Below are 16292 nucleotides of genomic sequence, written 5' to 3'. Positions count from 1 at the left end.
TCAACATAGCATGCAGTAAGCCCATGTTGAGCTTACCGCCGCTTTGTAAAGGGCCCCATAAGGAGTCAAATATACTGAAAGAACGAAGGCAAGCCTATATGAAGAATCATATTTTATTTATGGGATTTATTAACCGCCTTTATGAAAAGACTCACTCAAGGTGGTGTACAGTAGGTACTAATTAAAATCAAACTTACAATTTTGTTAACAGAATAACAATAGTAAAATGTAAAGTATAAACACAAATTTAATGAAAGGAAAACTTGAAAACAGCAAACTGAAACCTAATAATAAGACTAATATGAAACAAGATGAAAAATATACACATATGTTGTCATTAGCGCATAACCATTAAAAAACATTAGCACAGGAGCCCTTACCACCATCTATTTTGTAGGTGGTAAGGGCTCACACACTAATCAATTAACATGCTGCAATGTAGCTGCACTAACTGATTATTGCAGACACGCACCCCCAGACATGTCCCCTCTGTGGTTAAAAAAATTATTATTTTACCGCATGGTATGCAGATGCTACCCTGGAACTTACTGCAGGATGCCCGAGTGTGCTCCACAGTACAACCTTTTAAGCTGCAGTAAGCACATGGTAGTGCTTATCACAGCTTGGTGTAACTGCCATAACTCCAATGGAATATTCCATAGCTTTGGGCCCATATAACGAAATTTGAAGCGTTCCAATTAAAGTAGCTCTATGACCATTCTTACAAGATTCTGTCACAGTCCAGGTTGCTGTGACAGCTTTAACAGCTTTGCTTACATTTTCTGCAGCCTAGGCTCCACTGGATGACATCACCCACTTGTCAGGACTATATATCCAAAATTAAATTTGCTACTATAGACTAATTACTTTTTTCTAGTGCTTAAAGAAATCTCACAGTAATAAATACATAATCATAGCCCACCTTAACTAAGAAAGGCAGATAGCTTGTGTTTTGAAACAAAATAAATATGCATTTTAAAGTTTCATGTTGTAAAAGGGAAGAATAAAAACTTACCTGAGAGTGCAAAACAGAAAGCAGCCTGTAATACTCTTTGAGTTCTTGGTGTAAGGCAGCACAAAAACTCTAGAGAGAGAAAATAAAACAAAATATAAACCAGATTAATATACAATAACAGCTTGCTTATAGTGGAGGAGTGGCCTAGTGATTAGGGTGGTGGACTTTGGTCCTGGGGAACTGAGTTCGATTCCCGGCACAGGCAGCTCCTTGTGACTCTGAGCAAGTCACTTAACCCTCCATTGCTTGCTGCATTGAGCCTGCCATGAGTGGGAAAGTGCGGGGTACAAATGTAACAAAAATAAAATAAAAAAGGGGCCATGTGACGAACCACAAACTCAAAATCTAAACGTTTCAAAGCACATATTTTGCAAAGGACTAAGGGTATTTTATTACACAGTTATATTAAATAATTTACTACTTCAATGGATTTCCATTATTTGCAAGACAAACGTCATTTAAAAAAAAAAAAAAAACTTTCACTTGCAAGGGTTCCTTAATAGTGAAAAATAAAGGGCAGTAGGTTTTTTATCCTCTAAATTTTACCTTTTTTAATATGAGTTTTAGTGTGGGATTGAATGGTCTGGTGTGACTGTGCGGTCATATTTAATTAATGAATTCTTTTCCTTTTTTTTTATTTTAATTATTGTAAACTGTTGTGGTTGCTTTTGTGGATAAGCGGTACATCAAATTTAAATAAACTATAAACTACAGACAGTCAAACCCATATACAATATTTTAAATTAAGTAACGATCAAATTAGAAAACAAACAAGTAAATGTAGCATGTCATTAAGAACATGAGACTAACATTAGTTATCTATCAGAAACAAGGGACAAACTAGGAAGGGGAGGGTGATAGGGTACACATCTGCAAGAAAATGGAGAAAAGAATTTTAAACGCTCTACTTTTTGCTTCACAGTGTTACATAAAGTGGCAGCTAGCGTGGGTGCCATGTACTAAGCCTCTGACCTGTGCAGCAAATGCAAGCCAGATGTTGGACAGGCCCTTTCTATTTACAACATATGTTTTGTACTAAAAGTGCACTAGTTTTTGTGACTAACACACAACAAGGGGGAAAAAAAAAATCATCACACTTTAGTGAAAGGGCCCCTTAATTTAAGATTTATATTCTGCCTTTCCTCAACAGAAATAATGTGGTGCACAATAAGTATTTATTTTATTTATTGCATTTGTATCCCACATTTTCCCACCTCTTTGCAGGCTCAATGTGGCTTACAATACATCATGAATACTGGTAATATATTAAAAAATACATATTTAGGGTTATAGGAGGGTCTTGGTCAACATGATAATGAAAAAACATGATAGTAGTATTACAAGAAGATATTGTAAGACAGTCCTGAATATCTGTGGAGGAGTTGTGTGTATTCACATTGGTTGATCTTTGTGGTATGCCTTGTTAAAGAGATGGGTCTTCAGTAGTTTGCGGAAGCTCATTAGTTCGTGGATCGTTTTTAAGTTGCGCGGCAATGCGTTCCATAACTGTGTGCTCAAGTAGGTAAAGTTTGACACGTGCATTAGTTTGTATTTTAAACCTTTGCAGTTAGGGAAGTGCAGATTGAGGAATGTGCGGGATGATCTTTTGGCATTCCTGAGTGATAAGTCTATCAGATCTGCCAGGTAGGCTGGTGCATCTCCGTGAATGATTTTGTGAACTAGGGAGCATATTTTGAACGTGATGCGTTCTTTAAGTGGGAGCCAGTGTAGTTTTTCTCGTAGGGGTTTAGCACTTTCATATTTTGTTTTACCGAATATGAGTCTAGCTGCAGTGTTCTGGGCTGTCTAAAGTTTCTTGATTATTTGCTCTTTACAGCCGGCGTAGAGTGCGTTGCAATAGTCTAGATGACTGAGCACCATTGATTGTACCAGGTTACGGAAAACAGTCATTGGGAAGAAAGGTATTACTCTTTTTAATTTCCACATTGAGTGGAACATCTTCTTGGTTGTGTTTTTCATGTGGCTCTCGAGTATTAGGTGTCAATCGATGGTAATTCCGAGAATTTTTAGGGTATCTGAAATTGGAAGGTTCAAATTTGGTGTGTTAATGGCGGTGAATTTATTCTTGTTATGTTGAGATGTGAGTATTAGGCATTGAGTTTTTTCTGCATTAAGTTTCAGCCGAAATGCATCTGCCCATGAATGCATGATCTGGAGGCTTTGATTGATGTCGTTGGAAATTTCCTTTAGATCTTGTTTGAATGGGATGTAGATCGTTACGTCGTCTGCATATACAGTGGTGGAAATAAGTATTTGATCCCTTGCTGATTTTGTAAGTTTGCCCACTGACAAAGACATGAGCAGCCCATAATTGAAGGGTAGGTTATTGGTAACAGTGAGAGATAGCACATCACAAATTAAATCCGGAAAATCACATTGTGGAAAGTATATGAATTTATTTGCATTCTGCAGAGGGAAATAAGTATTTAATCCCTCTGGCAAACAAGACCTAATACTTGGTGGCAAAACCCTTGTTGGCAAGCACAGCGGTCAGACGTCTTCTGTAGTTGATGATGAGGTTTGCACACATGTCAGGAGGAAATTTGGTCTACTCCTCTTTGCAGATCATCTCTAAATCATTAAGAGTTCTGGGCTGTCGCTTGGCAACTCGCAGCTTCAGCTCCCTCCATAAGTTTTCAATGGGATTAAGGTCTGGTGACTGGCTAGGCCACTCCATGACCCTAATGTGCTTCTTCCTGAGCCACTCCTTTGGGTCATTGTCGTGCTGGAAGACCCAGCCACGACCCATTTTTAAGGCCCTGGCGGAGGGAAGGAGGTTGTCACTCAGAATTGTACGGTACATGGCCCCATCCATTCTCCCATTGATGCGGTGAAGTAGTCCTGTGCCCTTAGCAGAGAAACACCCCCAAAACATAACATTTCCACCTCCATGCTTGACAGTGGGGACGGTGTTCTTTGGGTCATAGGCAGCATTTCTCTTCCTCCAAACACGGCGAGTTGAGTTCATGCCAAAGAGCTCAATTTTTGTCTCATCTGACCACAGCACCTTCTCCCAATCACTCTCGGCATCATCCAGGTGTTCACTGGCAAACTTCAGACGGGCCGTCACATGTGCCTTCCGGAGCAGGGGGACCTTGCGGGCACTGCAGGATTGCAATCCGTTATGTCGTAATGTGTTACCAATGGTTTTCGTGGTGACAGTGGTCCCAGCTGCCTTGAGATCATTGACAAGTTCCCCCCTTGTAGTTGTAGGCTGATTTCTAACCTTCCTCATGATCAAGGATACCCCACGAGGTGAGATTTTGCGTGGAGCCCCACATCTTTGTCGATTGACAGTCATTTTGTACTTCTTCCATTTTCTTACTATGGCACCAACAGTTGTCTCCTTCTCGCCCAGTGTCTTACTGATGGTTTTGTAGCCCATTCCAGCCTTGTGCAGGTGTATGATCTTGTCCCTGACATCCTTAGACAGCTCCTTGCTCTTGGCCATTTTGTAGAGGTTAGAGTCTGACTGATTCACTGAGTCTGTGGACAGGTGTCTTTCATACAGGTGACCATTGCCGACAGCTGTCTGTCATGCAGGTAACGAGTTGATTTGGAGCATCTACCTGGTCTGTAGGGGCCAGATCTCTTACTGGTTGGTGGGGGATCAAATACTTATTTCCCTCTGCAGAATGCAAATAAATTCATATACTTTCCACAATGTGATTTTCCGGATTTAATTTGTGATGTGCTATCTCTCACTGTTACCAATAACCTACCCTTCAATTATGGGCTGCTCATGTCTTTGTCAGTGGGCAAACTTACAAAATCAGCAAGGGATCAAATACTTATTTCCACCACTGTATGTATGGGTTGAGGTTTTGGTTTGTTAATAGCTTGGCCAAGGGTATCATCATTAAATTGAATAGAGTCGGCGAGACAGGAGATCCCTGTGGGACTCCGCATTCTGGTATCCATGGGGTTGAGGTAGTCGAGTTAGATGTCACTTGGTATGAACGTGTGGTTAGGAATCCCTTAAGCCAGTTGAGAACGTTACCTCCAATTCCAAAGTAATCAAGGATATGTAGTAGTATTCCATGATCAACCATGTCGAAAGCGCTTGACATGTCAAATTGTAAGAGAAGTATGTTCTTTCCAGATGCAATCGTTTGTTTGAATTTGGTCATGAGAGTAACTAGTACTGTTTCTGTACTGTGGTTAGACCGAAATCCTGACTGGGAGTCATGGAGTATTGAGAATTTATTTAAATAGTTTGTAATTTGTTTGGTCACCAATCCTTCCGTTAGTTTTGTTATTAATGGAATGGATGCTACTGGTCTGTAGTTGGTTAGTTCACTGGCACTTTTCTTTGCATCTTTGGGTATGGGGGTGAGTAGAATGTTTCCTTTATCCTTCGGGAAGAGTCCATTTTGTAACATATAATTCAAGTGTTTCATTATGTCTGTTATAAATTGTTGAGGAGCAGATGTCATAAGGTTGTTTGGACATATGTCTAGTTTGCAATGAGATTTGGCAAATCTTTTGAGCGTTTGGGAGATGATATCCTCTGATAGTGTCATGAAGTTGGTCCAGGTTCTGTCTGCTGGGCAAATGCCAGGGTCTGGAGCTAGACAGTTGAGGAGTTCCGCATAGTCGATAGCACTGACAGGTATCTTCAGTCGCAGTTGTACGATTTTCTCGTTGAAGTATCTTGCGAGATTGTCCGCTCCTGGTGTGTCTTTGTTGTTGGTTGTGACTGGTGTAATATCTAGCAGTTTATTCACGAAGTATATATCCTGGGCACATGAGCAGAGGGCATACACAGGTAGGGAAAGCATACATAGCATGGTTCACAGAATTCTTTCCAATCCCCCTGCACTTGCTTATGCATATGCACATGTGTATTTCTGTGTGTGTCTCTGACTTGGAAAGTAACACAGGACAGTACAGTACAAATGTTTGAGCACTACCCAAACATTCTGTCTGGAAAGAATAATAAAATGAAAAGTGTGAAAATATATCCATTAGATATCACTGTCAACAGATTTCAAAGGATGGATTTTAGGTAAGGAACATATAACTGAATACACTGATCAGGATAAGTTTCAGAATTCAAAATTTAAACCAAACGACACACTGGTAACCAACAGAAAACATCTAATAGTAATGCAGCCCATTTGCTATGATCTGAAATATCTTCACCAAACACGCAACTTGTTCACCACCTCTCCCGCTACAATGTTGACCACGGAAAGAGGGTGAAATTTGGTCTTACCTGATAATTTCCTTTCCATCATTCCTGCTAGACTAGTCAAGACCAATGAGTTATGTCGCCTTATCAACAGACTGGAGGTAGAAAAGCTAAATTCTTCCAGTGGCATCACTGTTAACAGGAGTAATGCAACCCGAATTTGTTAGTATGCTTATGCCAAAGCAAGAAATATATCAAACCAAACTAAACACAAAAATTGCAACCCCCACCCTCCCAAGGAAACATCTGCAGAATTACACCTTCAAAATCTGAAGATTCTGCGAAAGAGGAACTTCCCTCACAAACAAGTTAGCCATATACTTTCAAGAAAAGGTTAATAAGCTTAGAGTTGGTTTCTCCTCTGCCATCGACAAAAACTTTGATTCACTAGTGGACCTGTTTCCTAAGAAGGCATCCCTGTAAATAGAGCCTGGAAAGAATTTGATACTGCACAGTAGTCTGTCTTTGCCAAACTATTCACAAATTATGTTTCCTCTTATTGCACACTAGACATCTGCCCTTCTTACTTAATGAAAACAGCACCATCAACATTCCGTGCTAATATTTACTCATGGATCGAACCAGAGGCGGACTGACCATTTGGGCAACTGGGCAGTGGGGGGTCCAGTGATAACCTCCCATGTGATGTGCCTCACACACACACCTCTCTCTTTCCAAACCGCGACGCTCCTTCTCTCTCTTGCTCTCTCTCTCCCTTCGGTGCTTGGCGTTCTATTCCCGTCACCAACCCCCCCTCCCCTGTCCTGTTTCCTCCGTGCAAGAAGGGCAACAGTGCAGCCAGCTACATTGGACAATGCTGCAGCGCTGTTGTCGGAACTTCTCACTCCTATGGCCCACCCCCCTTCTGAAGTAACTTCCTTCCTTCGCAAGGATAGGTCGCAGCAGAAGGAAGTTAAGTTCCAACATCAGTGGACCTGACACCAGGCTTGACTGAGGACAGTGGACACTGAAGTAACTATGTTGCAAAATTTTTAAGCCATATACCGTATTTTTCGGACTATAAGACGCACTTTTTCCCCCCAAATTTGGGAGGAAAATGGGGGGTGCGTCTTATAGTCCGAAGGTAGCGAGTTCCCTCCCTCCCGCCCTCCCCCCGAGTTCGGGATCGCCCTCCCCCCGGCCCTGTCACCACTTCTCCCCTACTCACGTCACGCGATGTTCCCTTCAATTCTCGGCGGCCATTTTGAATCTCGCCGAGACCGTCAGGCAGCATACAGGAGGACGGAGAGCAGCGCGCTGGGCAGGAAAGAGGGGGCTCTTTCCTGCCCCGATGTCACTAGACCACCAGGGAACATCGCGTGACGTGAGTAGGGGAGAAGTGGTGACAGGGCCGGGGGGGGGGGGGGCGATCCCGAACTCGGACAAGACGCACCGGAGCACCTAGGTTTTAAAGGAGGGAAAAAGGAAAATTTTTTTTTCCTATTTCCCTCCTCTAAAACCTAGGTGCGTCTTATGGTCCGGGGCGTCTTATAGTCTGAAAAATACGGTAAATGTTAAATACCTTTTTCCGAACAAGTAGAAGACGAGAGGGGACCACAAAAGTGGAGGAACACTCAATCCCTATGTAAGAAAGAATCAGGCAAAAGAAGGAGTAGGGTGGGCTGGCTCTTTCCAAAAAACCAAGGGACACATATGTGCAGCTTTAAGTCTTTATTAAGAAGTCATCAAGGAGGAAGTGACGTCACCGAACAATATGGTCGTCTGAAGCGAGAGCTCCCGCTCCCCAGAACACAAAAATGTGGTGTTACCCTGTTTTGCGTCTTAGTTCGCGAAGCGAATTATTTCCCAGAGCTATTAAAGTACTGAAGAAGCACAGGACTCATGAGTAAAGCCGCGAATCTCTCTCAGTTTGCTTATACCTGCTCCGCGACGGAGAAGCACATGGCGACTATGGAGCGGGTGGCGGGGGATCCAGCAAGCGCAGCTGCTGGGCCAGCCTCACAAGACTTGTTTACCTCTGAACACGATCGAGGGGATTTTGAGGCGGTCAATTATACGGAGCTACGAGATTGGATAAAAGAAATGCGATCGGACCTTAAAACGGTCCGCTCTGACCTCACGACTATGGGAGCAGACCTACAAAATGAAATTCGGGACCTTGGGAATCACCTAGAGGAGGTAGTGGGCCAAGTGGAGAAGCACGAGGAAGCGATCGGAGGCCTTGCCCACCAGGTCGGAGAGGTACATGTGGAGATCCAGCAAATCAACGATAAGCTTGAGGATTTAGAAAATCGCAGCAGGCGCTGTAACCTCCGTTTCAGAGGCCTACCAGAAACTCCTCTGTATGCAGACTGTGAGGATGTGGTACAGAGGGTGGTGAGCGCCTTACTGTCGGAAGCTGGTTCACCCATTGAACCCAAAGAGATACATTTAGTGAGATCCCATAGAGCATTGGGTGGGACGCGCAACAATTTGCCTAAGGATATAATTTCCTGCTTTCAGGACTTTAAGTTGCGAAAGCGGGTGATGCAGGCAAGTCGCAAGCTTGACAATTTCAAATGGGATTCTTATCAAGTTGCAGTATTTCAAGATCTGGCTGCAGTTACTTTGAAGAGACGGGCAGATTTGAAGCTGGTTACTGCACAGCTGCGTGAGCTGGGCATTCAATATAGATGGAGACATCCTTTTGCCCTGGCATTCTATAAAGATGGACATCAGCACCAAATAAAATCGGTGGAGGATGCACGTCAACTTCTGCCTGCAGAGGATAGAGATATAACTTCCATACAGCCCAGCAAGCCACGCTCTGCCTCACTGTCAGCTTACCCAAAGTGGCAGCGGGTTGCCAAAGGCAATAAAAGATTGGAGCGTCAAAAGTCGGCTAGCCAGCTGACTTGAGTAGTGAAAACTATATTAAGCATGGTTTTATGCATGGAACCTTACTATCTAGTTATACGATGGTTTTAAACTGCACTGTTGGTGGGGATCCTAAAGTTGAACTTGTTGGTGGGTCCAAAAGATAGGGTCCTGTTTAGATGTTAATGTTACAAGATCCTTATGCTGTTTAGGGTACCTTTGATGTTGTATTACAACATTTGATGTGTTATCTGGGGGCGGGAGAAGGGGGACTCACTTTCTCGACTACATGTCCCTTCTGTTAGTAGGAAGGGGTCTTAATAGATGGCAAGGGTTGGGGGCGAGAGGAAGGGATTGAGGGGGGGGAGGGACCATAGGAGGGATATAGTGAGAACTTGGGGGGGGGGGGGGTCTGTGTGGGACACAGAGAGAAGACGGTCTAAGGGGCGGTTGGTATATGGATTTTTTCTTTTTGAATGAATGACATCAGGTTGGGGCTCCTGAATGTTAGGGGATTAAATGTCTCTATGAAGCGTCAGCTTCTATTCAGGGAGATGATTCGTTTAAAGATTGATGTTGCTATGATTCAGGAGACTCACTTGAAGACAGTTCATGAATCACTATGTAGACATCGTAAATATCCACAGCAATATTTTGCCTCTAACTGTGAGGGCACAAAATCCAAGGGGGTGGCGATACTGTTTGCTGACTCTCAGCCATGGCAAATTGAAAAGGTTATCCGGGACAGAGGGGGGGCGGTATATCTTAATAGTTTTAATGTTCAGAGGTCAGAGGTATACACTATTGAATATATATGGGCCTAACTCTGATCACAAAGCCTTTTTTGAGCGATTAGACCAGGTGCTGCTCCAACATAAAGATGGCTTTCTTCTGATGGGGGGAGATTTCAACCTGACGATCGATCCTAATCTAGATCATTCCACTCGGGGAGTACACTATGCAGGGCGGGATCGGGAAGTATTTAAGGCAAGTCACTTAACCCTCCATTGCCCCAGGTACAAATAAGTACCTGTATACAATATGTAAGCCGCATTGAGCCTGCCATGAGTGGGAAAGCGCGGGGTACAAATGTAACAAAAAAAAAAAAAAAAGAACATATTAAAGATTATCTTCATTTTAATGACAATGGGGAGGTCTCACCGGGAATTCTTTGGGATGGTTTAAAGACGGTGCTCCGGGGTCATTTTATTGCATTGCGGGCGCATGTGTGGAGAGTTAAGAGCCAGCAGGAAAGTTCTTTGCGTTCCCGTTTGTTAACAACGGAGCGACAGTTGCAGCAATGCCTGGCGTCCCAATCGGCCCAGCTATGGGAGCAATCCTGTAAACTTAGGCTGGAATTATATAACTTACAGTTAGACGAGTTGTCTGAGCAGCTTCAACGAGTCCGTCAGACTCACTTTGAGTTTGGCAACAAGGCCAGCAGACTTCTGGCTCATAAACTTAGACAACAATCTACCCATAACCATATTCTATGCTTGAGGGATGGGGTGGGGCACTGATTTTCAATTCCTCACGTATGCAACAACTTTTTCAGCAGTTCTATGAGCAGCTTTATTCTTCTGATATTGCTCCAACCAAAGCAGCTATAGCGGGTTTCTTGGACCGCCTCCGTTTGCCCAGGCTTGGGGTAGGAGCGCAACATCAACTCTCTCGGCCTGTTGAGGTAGATGAAATTCTTTGGGCCATACGTACTTTCTCGCCGGCAAAGACGCCGGGGCCAGATGGCTTCACTAACAAGTTTTACAAGATCTTTGGTGGGTTGCTGGCCCCGATGCTTTGAGGGTCTTTCGTTCTTTCACTGAGGGTCAGGATATTCCACCGTTTTGGAATCTGGCGACTATTACCATAATCCCTAAGCCAAGTAGAGATCCACAGTTATGTAGTTCTTACCGCCCGATCTCCCTACTAGGGGTAGATTACAAACTCTTTACTAAGATTTTAGCTAATTGTTTGCAGCAATACCTACCTCAATTGATTCATGAAGATCAGGCAGGTTTCATCCATGGCCGTCAAAATTTGATAATATACGTCGCGCCTTCACCTTACGTATCACGCTGAATCAACATGGACGCCTCTTTGCCTTTTATCACTAGACACGGAGAAGGTGTTCGACCACGTGCACTGGCCATATATGTTTGCGGTGCTGCAATGGGTTGGCATAGAGGGCCCTTTTCTGCGTTGGTTACATCTTCTTTATAGGGCTCCCTGCGCTTCGGTCCGTGTCAATGGTGGGAGATCGTCCTCGTTTCCCCTGTTTCGGGGCACGAGGCAAGATTGTGCTCTCTCGCCTCTTCTTTTTGCTCTGGTGGTTGAACCACTGGCAGAGTGTATTCGCACTCATCCAGAGATCCAGGGCATTTGGCGAGGGGAACTTGAAACTAAATTGCTTCTGTTTGCAGATGATCTTTTGCTCACTCTCTCTGCCCCGACTATCTCTTTCCCAGCTTTGACTTCTGTCCTTCGTGAATATGGTACATTATCAGGTTTCAAAATTAACCTGGATAAGTCAGAAGCTCTAAATGTGTCAGTTCCAGAAGGTCAAGTGGCTAGATTAAAGAGAGATTACCCTTTCAAATGGGCATCCGTAGTGTGATAAAGTCACCTCCAGGATAGTTGGGTTAAGGCAGTTTCAGTCTGAAATACAAGTTCCAGAAGGCAATGCAGGCAAGGAGCCAGAGGGGGGGATGAAGAACCCGGACTGGACTCCTAGCTGCAATCAGGGAAGACATGGGTGTAAGCTGGCAGGTTGTGTAGAGTGGCTGCCACTAGGCGGAAAGAGAGTTAGGAAACCCTGTGTGCAGGAGCTCATCATTGGTCTCATTAGTCTAATGCTTAACTCAGCTGATTTAGGTGTGAGGAAGCTAATGGAAGGAGAATGATTGGTGGTGGTAGCTGAAGCCAGGGATTGATTAGACAGGTGGGAAGGAATCCCAGCAGTTCAGTTCAGGAGAGAGAGGCAAAAGGAGAGAAGCAGTTGCAGGCTGAAAACCCTTGGGCAGGGAGGTCCCTAAAGTATTTGCAGGCTGAAAATCCTTGGGCAGGGAGGTCCCTAAAGTACTGAAGCAGGCTGAAATTCCTTGGGTGAGAGGAAGTCCCAAAAGTATTGAATTCACTGTGAAGCTGATGCAGGGGAAAACCCTTGGGTAGAAGGAGTCACTAAAATATTGAACTCTCCTGAAGGTAAAGAGGATAGAAGGTAGAAACTGCTGATGAGTGACTGAACTATGATGATGAACTGAAACAACTGTTTGTCTTGGGAATTGAATTACTGTTTACTGTGCACTGGATAAAGAGCCCAGACTGGAGCCTGTAAGCCTGTATTGAATCCTGGTATGTGCTATGCTGCTGTTGGAACTGTGTACCAGAAACCTGCATGGAATAAAAGTCCTTAAGATTGAAGTTACTGGTAGACATCTATTTCTTCATTGTACCGGGAGCCTATGGCTGGAGGAGATTGTTCTATCCTTGGCTGCACAAGAGAGGCACCTGGTTACAGTAGGTATTAAATATTTGGGGGTCACCCTAACGAGAAAATATGCAGATCTTTATACAACAAATTTCCCAGGGAAACTTAAGGAACTCTTTTTGGAACTTGAATGTTGGGAGGGCCTAACGATCTCCTGGCTAGGCCGCATTGCAGCGGTCAAAATGATTTTGCTTCCTAAACTTCCGTACTTGTTTATGGCGCTCCCTATTTCAATGCCAGATAACTTCTTCCGGGGGTTGCAGCACAGAGTCTTTTCCTTTATTTGGAAGAAGAGACCCCCTCGGGTTCGTAACGAAAAGATGTATCAGCCATGTGCGCAAGATGGGTGGGAGTTCCCTGGTTTTGAGCATATTATCAGGCTGCCCACCTTCGCATTTTAGCAGCTTGGTTGCAGAGGTCAGGTAAATTCTGGGAATGTATACAGCAAACTTGGTTGGACCCCCTTCCGTTAGCTGCTGTCCCATGGTTGCCAGACCACCAGTTAGCTGTGCTCATTAAAGGTCTGCCCCCGCTGTTGCAAAGGCCATTGTCGGTTTGGAGAGCAGTACGACGCAAGTTCTTCCCGAATCGCCAGTACTTTCGGCATATGTTTATCCGATTTGCACCACAGTTTATTGCTGGAAAAGAGACTGGGGGGTTCCAGGGGTGGGAAACACTGGGATTGTATGAACTAGGGCAGATCTGGGAGGAGGGTGAGGTGGTCTTCTTTCAGCATCTTCATGAAGAATATGGGATTTCTGCCTCTCACTCTTTCCAGTATCATCAGGTGAGGGATTTTATTTGGAGAAAGGCTAGGGCGGATTTGAGCTTAAATAAAACGCTTTTAGAATGAGCAATGAGCAGTGGGGGAGGTAGAGGTGGAGTATCCAGATTATATAGAGCTTTATTATCACATATTAGGCCGGTCCTTCACTACTTAGCTAAATGGGACCAAGCTATGGGGGTGTCCTATGAGTTCTCACAATGGGAAAAGGTTTTCAAATCCTTGTTTAAAGTTTCTGTTTCTAGTGAATTAATGGAGAATGGGTACAAGATTTTGAATAATTAGTACTACACCCCTAATAGATTACATAAGATGTTTCCTTCGGTGTCAGCTTTATGCTGGCGTCAATGTGCTGGTGTGAGAGATATGTATCATATCTGGTGGACATGTCCCAAGGCTCAGAAATATTGGACTGATGTTTTGCGTCTGGTGCATAGTATCACCAAGCTTTCATATCCGATGAAGATGGAACATTGCCTTCTCCATGTTAAGCCACGAGGCGTTAAGCCACACATTCACCATTTGGCTACGTTTGTCTTTGTGGCTAGCAAGCTGGTTCTGGCGGCGACATGGTGGCAGAGTACATTGCCTGGTTTGGAGGTCGTGGTCCGCAAATTGGATCGCATTCATTTGATGTCTAAATTGACAGCTAAGCGAACTGGTCATCTTATAGCATATCAGAAAATATGGGACACTTATGTGACATGGTCCTCTGGTACAGATCCCACTCTTGGACTTCTATTAAGGCGGGGGGGAAATGGGGTTTTGGGGGTTTTTCACTGAGGTTAGTTGCCTATGTTTAACAGCTTCAGAAATCTGTATTATCGATATTAGATGTTAAGTTATCATATGTGAACTACTTGTTGCTGTATTGGCATATAACTCTAATAAACGTTTTGAAATTTAAAAAAAAAAAAAAAAAGAAGTCATCAAGCGACTCGACACAGCTGCTGTGTTTCAACGCCTAAGCATCTGCCTCAGGAGTCTATAAAAACATTTTTTTATATTTAAAAATATACGTCAACATATAAAAAGGCAATAAAAATGAAAATGAAATGCCAATTATATAGAATACATATAAATATAACTGGACATACATCTCCCTTGGTTTTTTGGAAAGAGCTAGCCCACCCTACTCCTCCTTTTGCTTGAAATACCTTTTCCCCCCTCATGCTGCAAAAAAGATACACCAGCGAAGATATGTTGGTTCTGCCTTGCATAATCTAGTACATGTTTCTGAATTTCATAAGATACTGGCTCAAACCGTAAATCTTACAGTCACAGGTGAGGGTGCCCATCATCCTGATTCCTGCATCCTAGGTTCTTGCTTATCCAGTGGAATCCCACACTGTGTCCCCCCAAAGCAACACTTAGGAGATTGAAGCTCACCATTTTGACTTCTAGTCAGACAGATATGTTGCGCTTCTTTTAAATGGGAGTTACAGAATAAGAATGGTGACTTTACATTACTTTTACTCGCTACTTGGATTTGCATGATATCCTGTCAGCATCTCAATCTGGATTCCCTGCATTTTTTTTTTCGCACAGGAACAGTTTTCTGCTCCCTGTTGGACCATGTCCAACTACTGTTAAGTGAAGTGAAGTTTCCAACCAAACATCAGCCTCATGGATCTCTGCGTGCGGGGTAACACAGGGATCGCCAATATCACCAATACTGTTCAATATAATGATGGCGCCACTTGGAAAAAAAAACGGAATTAATGGATTTCAACCCATTTATATATGCAGATGATGTCACCATCTTCATACTTTTCCAAAACAATATCTCAAACAAGCAGGACAAAATGTAAAAAAAAGATTAGACCTCATGGAAGAATGGGCAACAACCTTCAAACTCAAACTGAACAGAGACAAAACCAAATTCCTAGTACTATCCAGCCTACACAAACCCACATTCTACCAAAAATTCACAATCAACCAACAAACATACCACATCGAAACATAACATAAAATACTAGAAATCATTCTCGACAAACACCTAACACTGGACAATCAAATCTCAGAAGAACATCAAAATGCTTCAGAACACTATGGAAAGACTATTTCCCTATACAATCTTTCCAAACACTGGTCCAATCAATGATATTATCCCAACTAGACTACTGCAATGCAGCATACCTTGCAGCAATCGTTGCAAACAGCCCAAAATATGGCAGCAAGACTGATTTTCAAGAAATCAAAATATGAAAGAGCAACCCAATGCTTGCAACACTACACTGGCTACCAATCAAGGCAAGAACATTTTTCAAAGCAAGCACCCTAATTTTCAAGATACTATTCAGAATGGCACCCGAATATATGCTTAACATGATTGAACTATCCTCAAGAAATGCCAGCCCAGAAAACAAACTACCTACTCCTACATCTAACCCAACTGCAAAAACACCATCTACAAAACTATCTACACAGCAGGATTTAGCTACCTGAGTTCCAAATGGTGGAACTCAATACCAAAAACCATAAGAAGCATCACAAATCTCCTCCAATTCAGAAAAGAAATGAAAACCTACCTCACCTTCCTTTCAAATCTACCTCTTCCAAAACTATATGAATAAATATCACTAAAACTGTACAACTGAACAAAAAAATTACCTCTACCTTTTCCACTTCAAATCTATCTCTTCAAAAACTCTATGAATAACCACATGAATTATAGATGTCCTCTCAACATTACACAACTCTATTGTAACTCCCCCCAAAATGTAAATTGTAAGCCACCTTGAACCAAAACTTGTTTTTGGATAACAGTGGGATACAAGAGTGCATAAATAAATAAAATAAATATAAGATTGTAAAATTTATGAAACAAGGCATTGTATCGTTTTCGGAATTTTTATTGGCTTCTTTAATTTAAACAGTTTAAGTGGTTCAGAGGCTTCTTGGAAAATAAGTCATATAGGGTTAAAATGTACGCAGACTTATCCATAAACTGGAGTACTAGGTGAATGGTACC

The 16292-nt window shown here is 42.9% G+C and overlaps 1 protein-coding gene across 1 annotated transcript in view; it reads right to left on the bottom strand.

The window, feature by feature from the left end:
* The window catches only part of TUBGCP3 (tubulin gamma complex associated protein 3), a gene marked incomplete in the record, with an annotated part of 536537 nt that overhangs the window by 327138 nt on the left and 193107 nt on the right, over positions 1-16292 (bottom strand). Inside the window, 1 exon segment of the mRNA XM_030201534.1 lies at positions 1016-1084. Coding sequence (XP_030057394.1) covers positions 1016-1084 — 69 coding nt within the window.

This window comes from Microcaecilia unicolor, chromosome 4 (assembly GCF_901765095.1).
Source record: "Microcaecilia unicolor chromosome 4, aMicUni1.1, whole genome shotgun sequence".
NCBI classification, from domain to species: domain Eukaryota; kingdom Metazoa; phylum Chordata; class Amphibia; order Gymnophiona; family Siphonopidae; genus Microcaecilia; species Microcaecilia unicolor.
The sequence above is the reverse complement of the archived record's forward strand: the minus strand, read 5'-3'. Positions and strand labels throughout refer to the sequence as shown.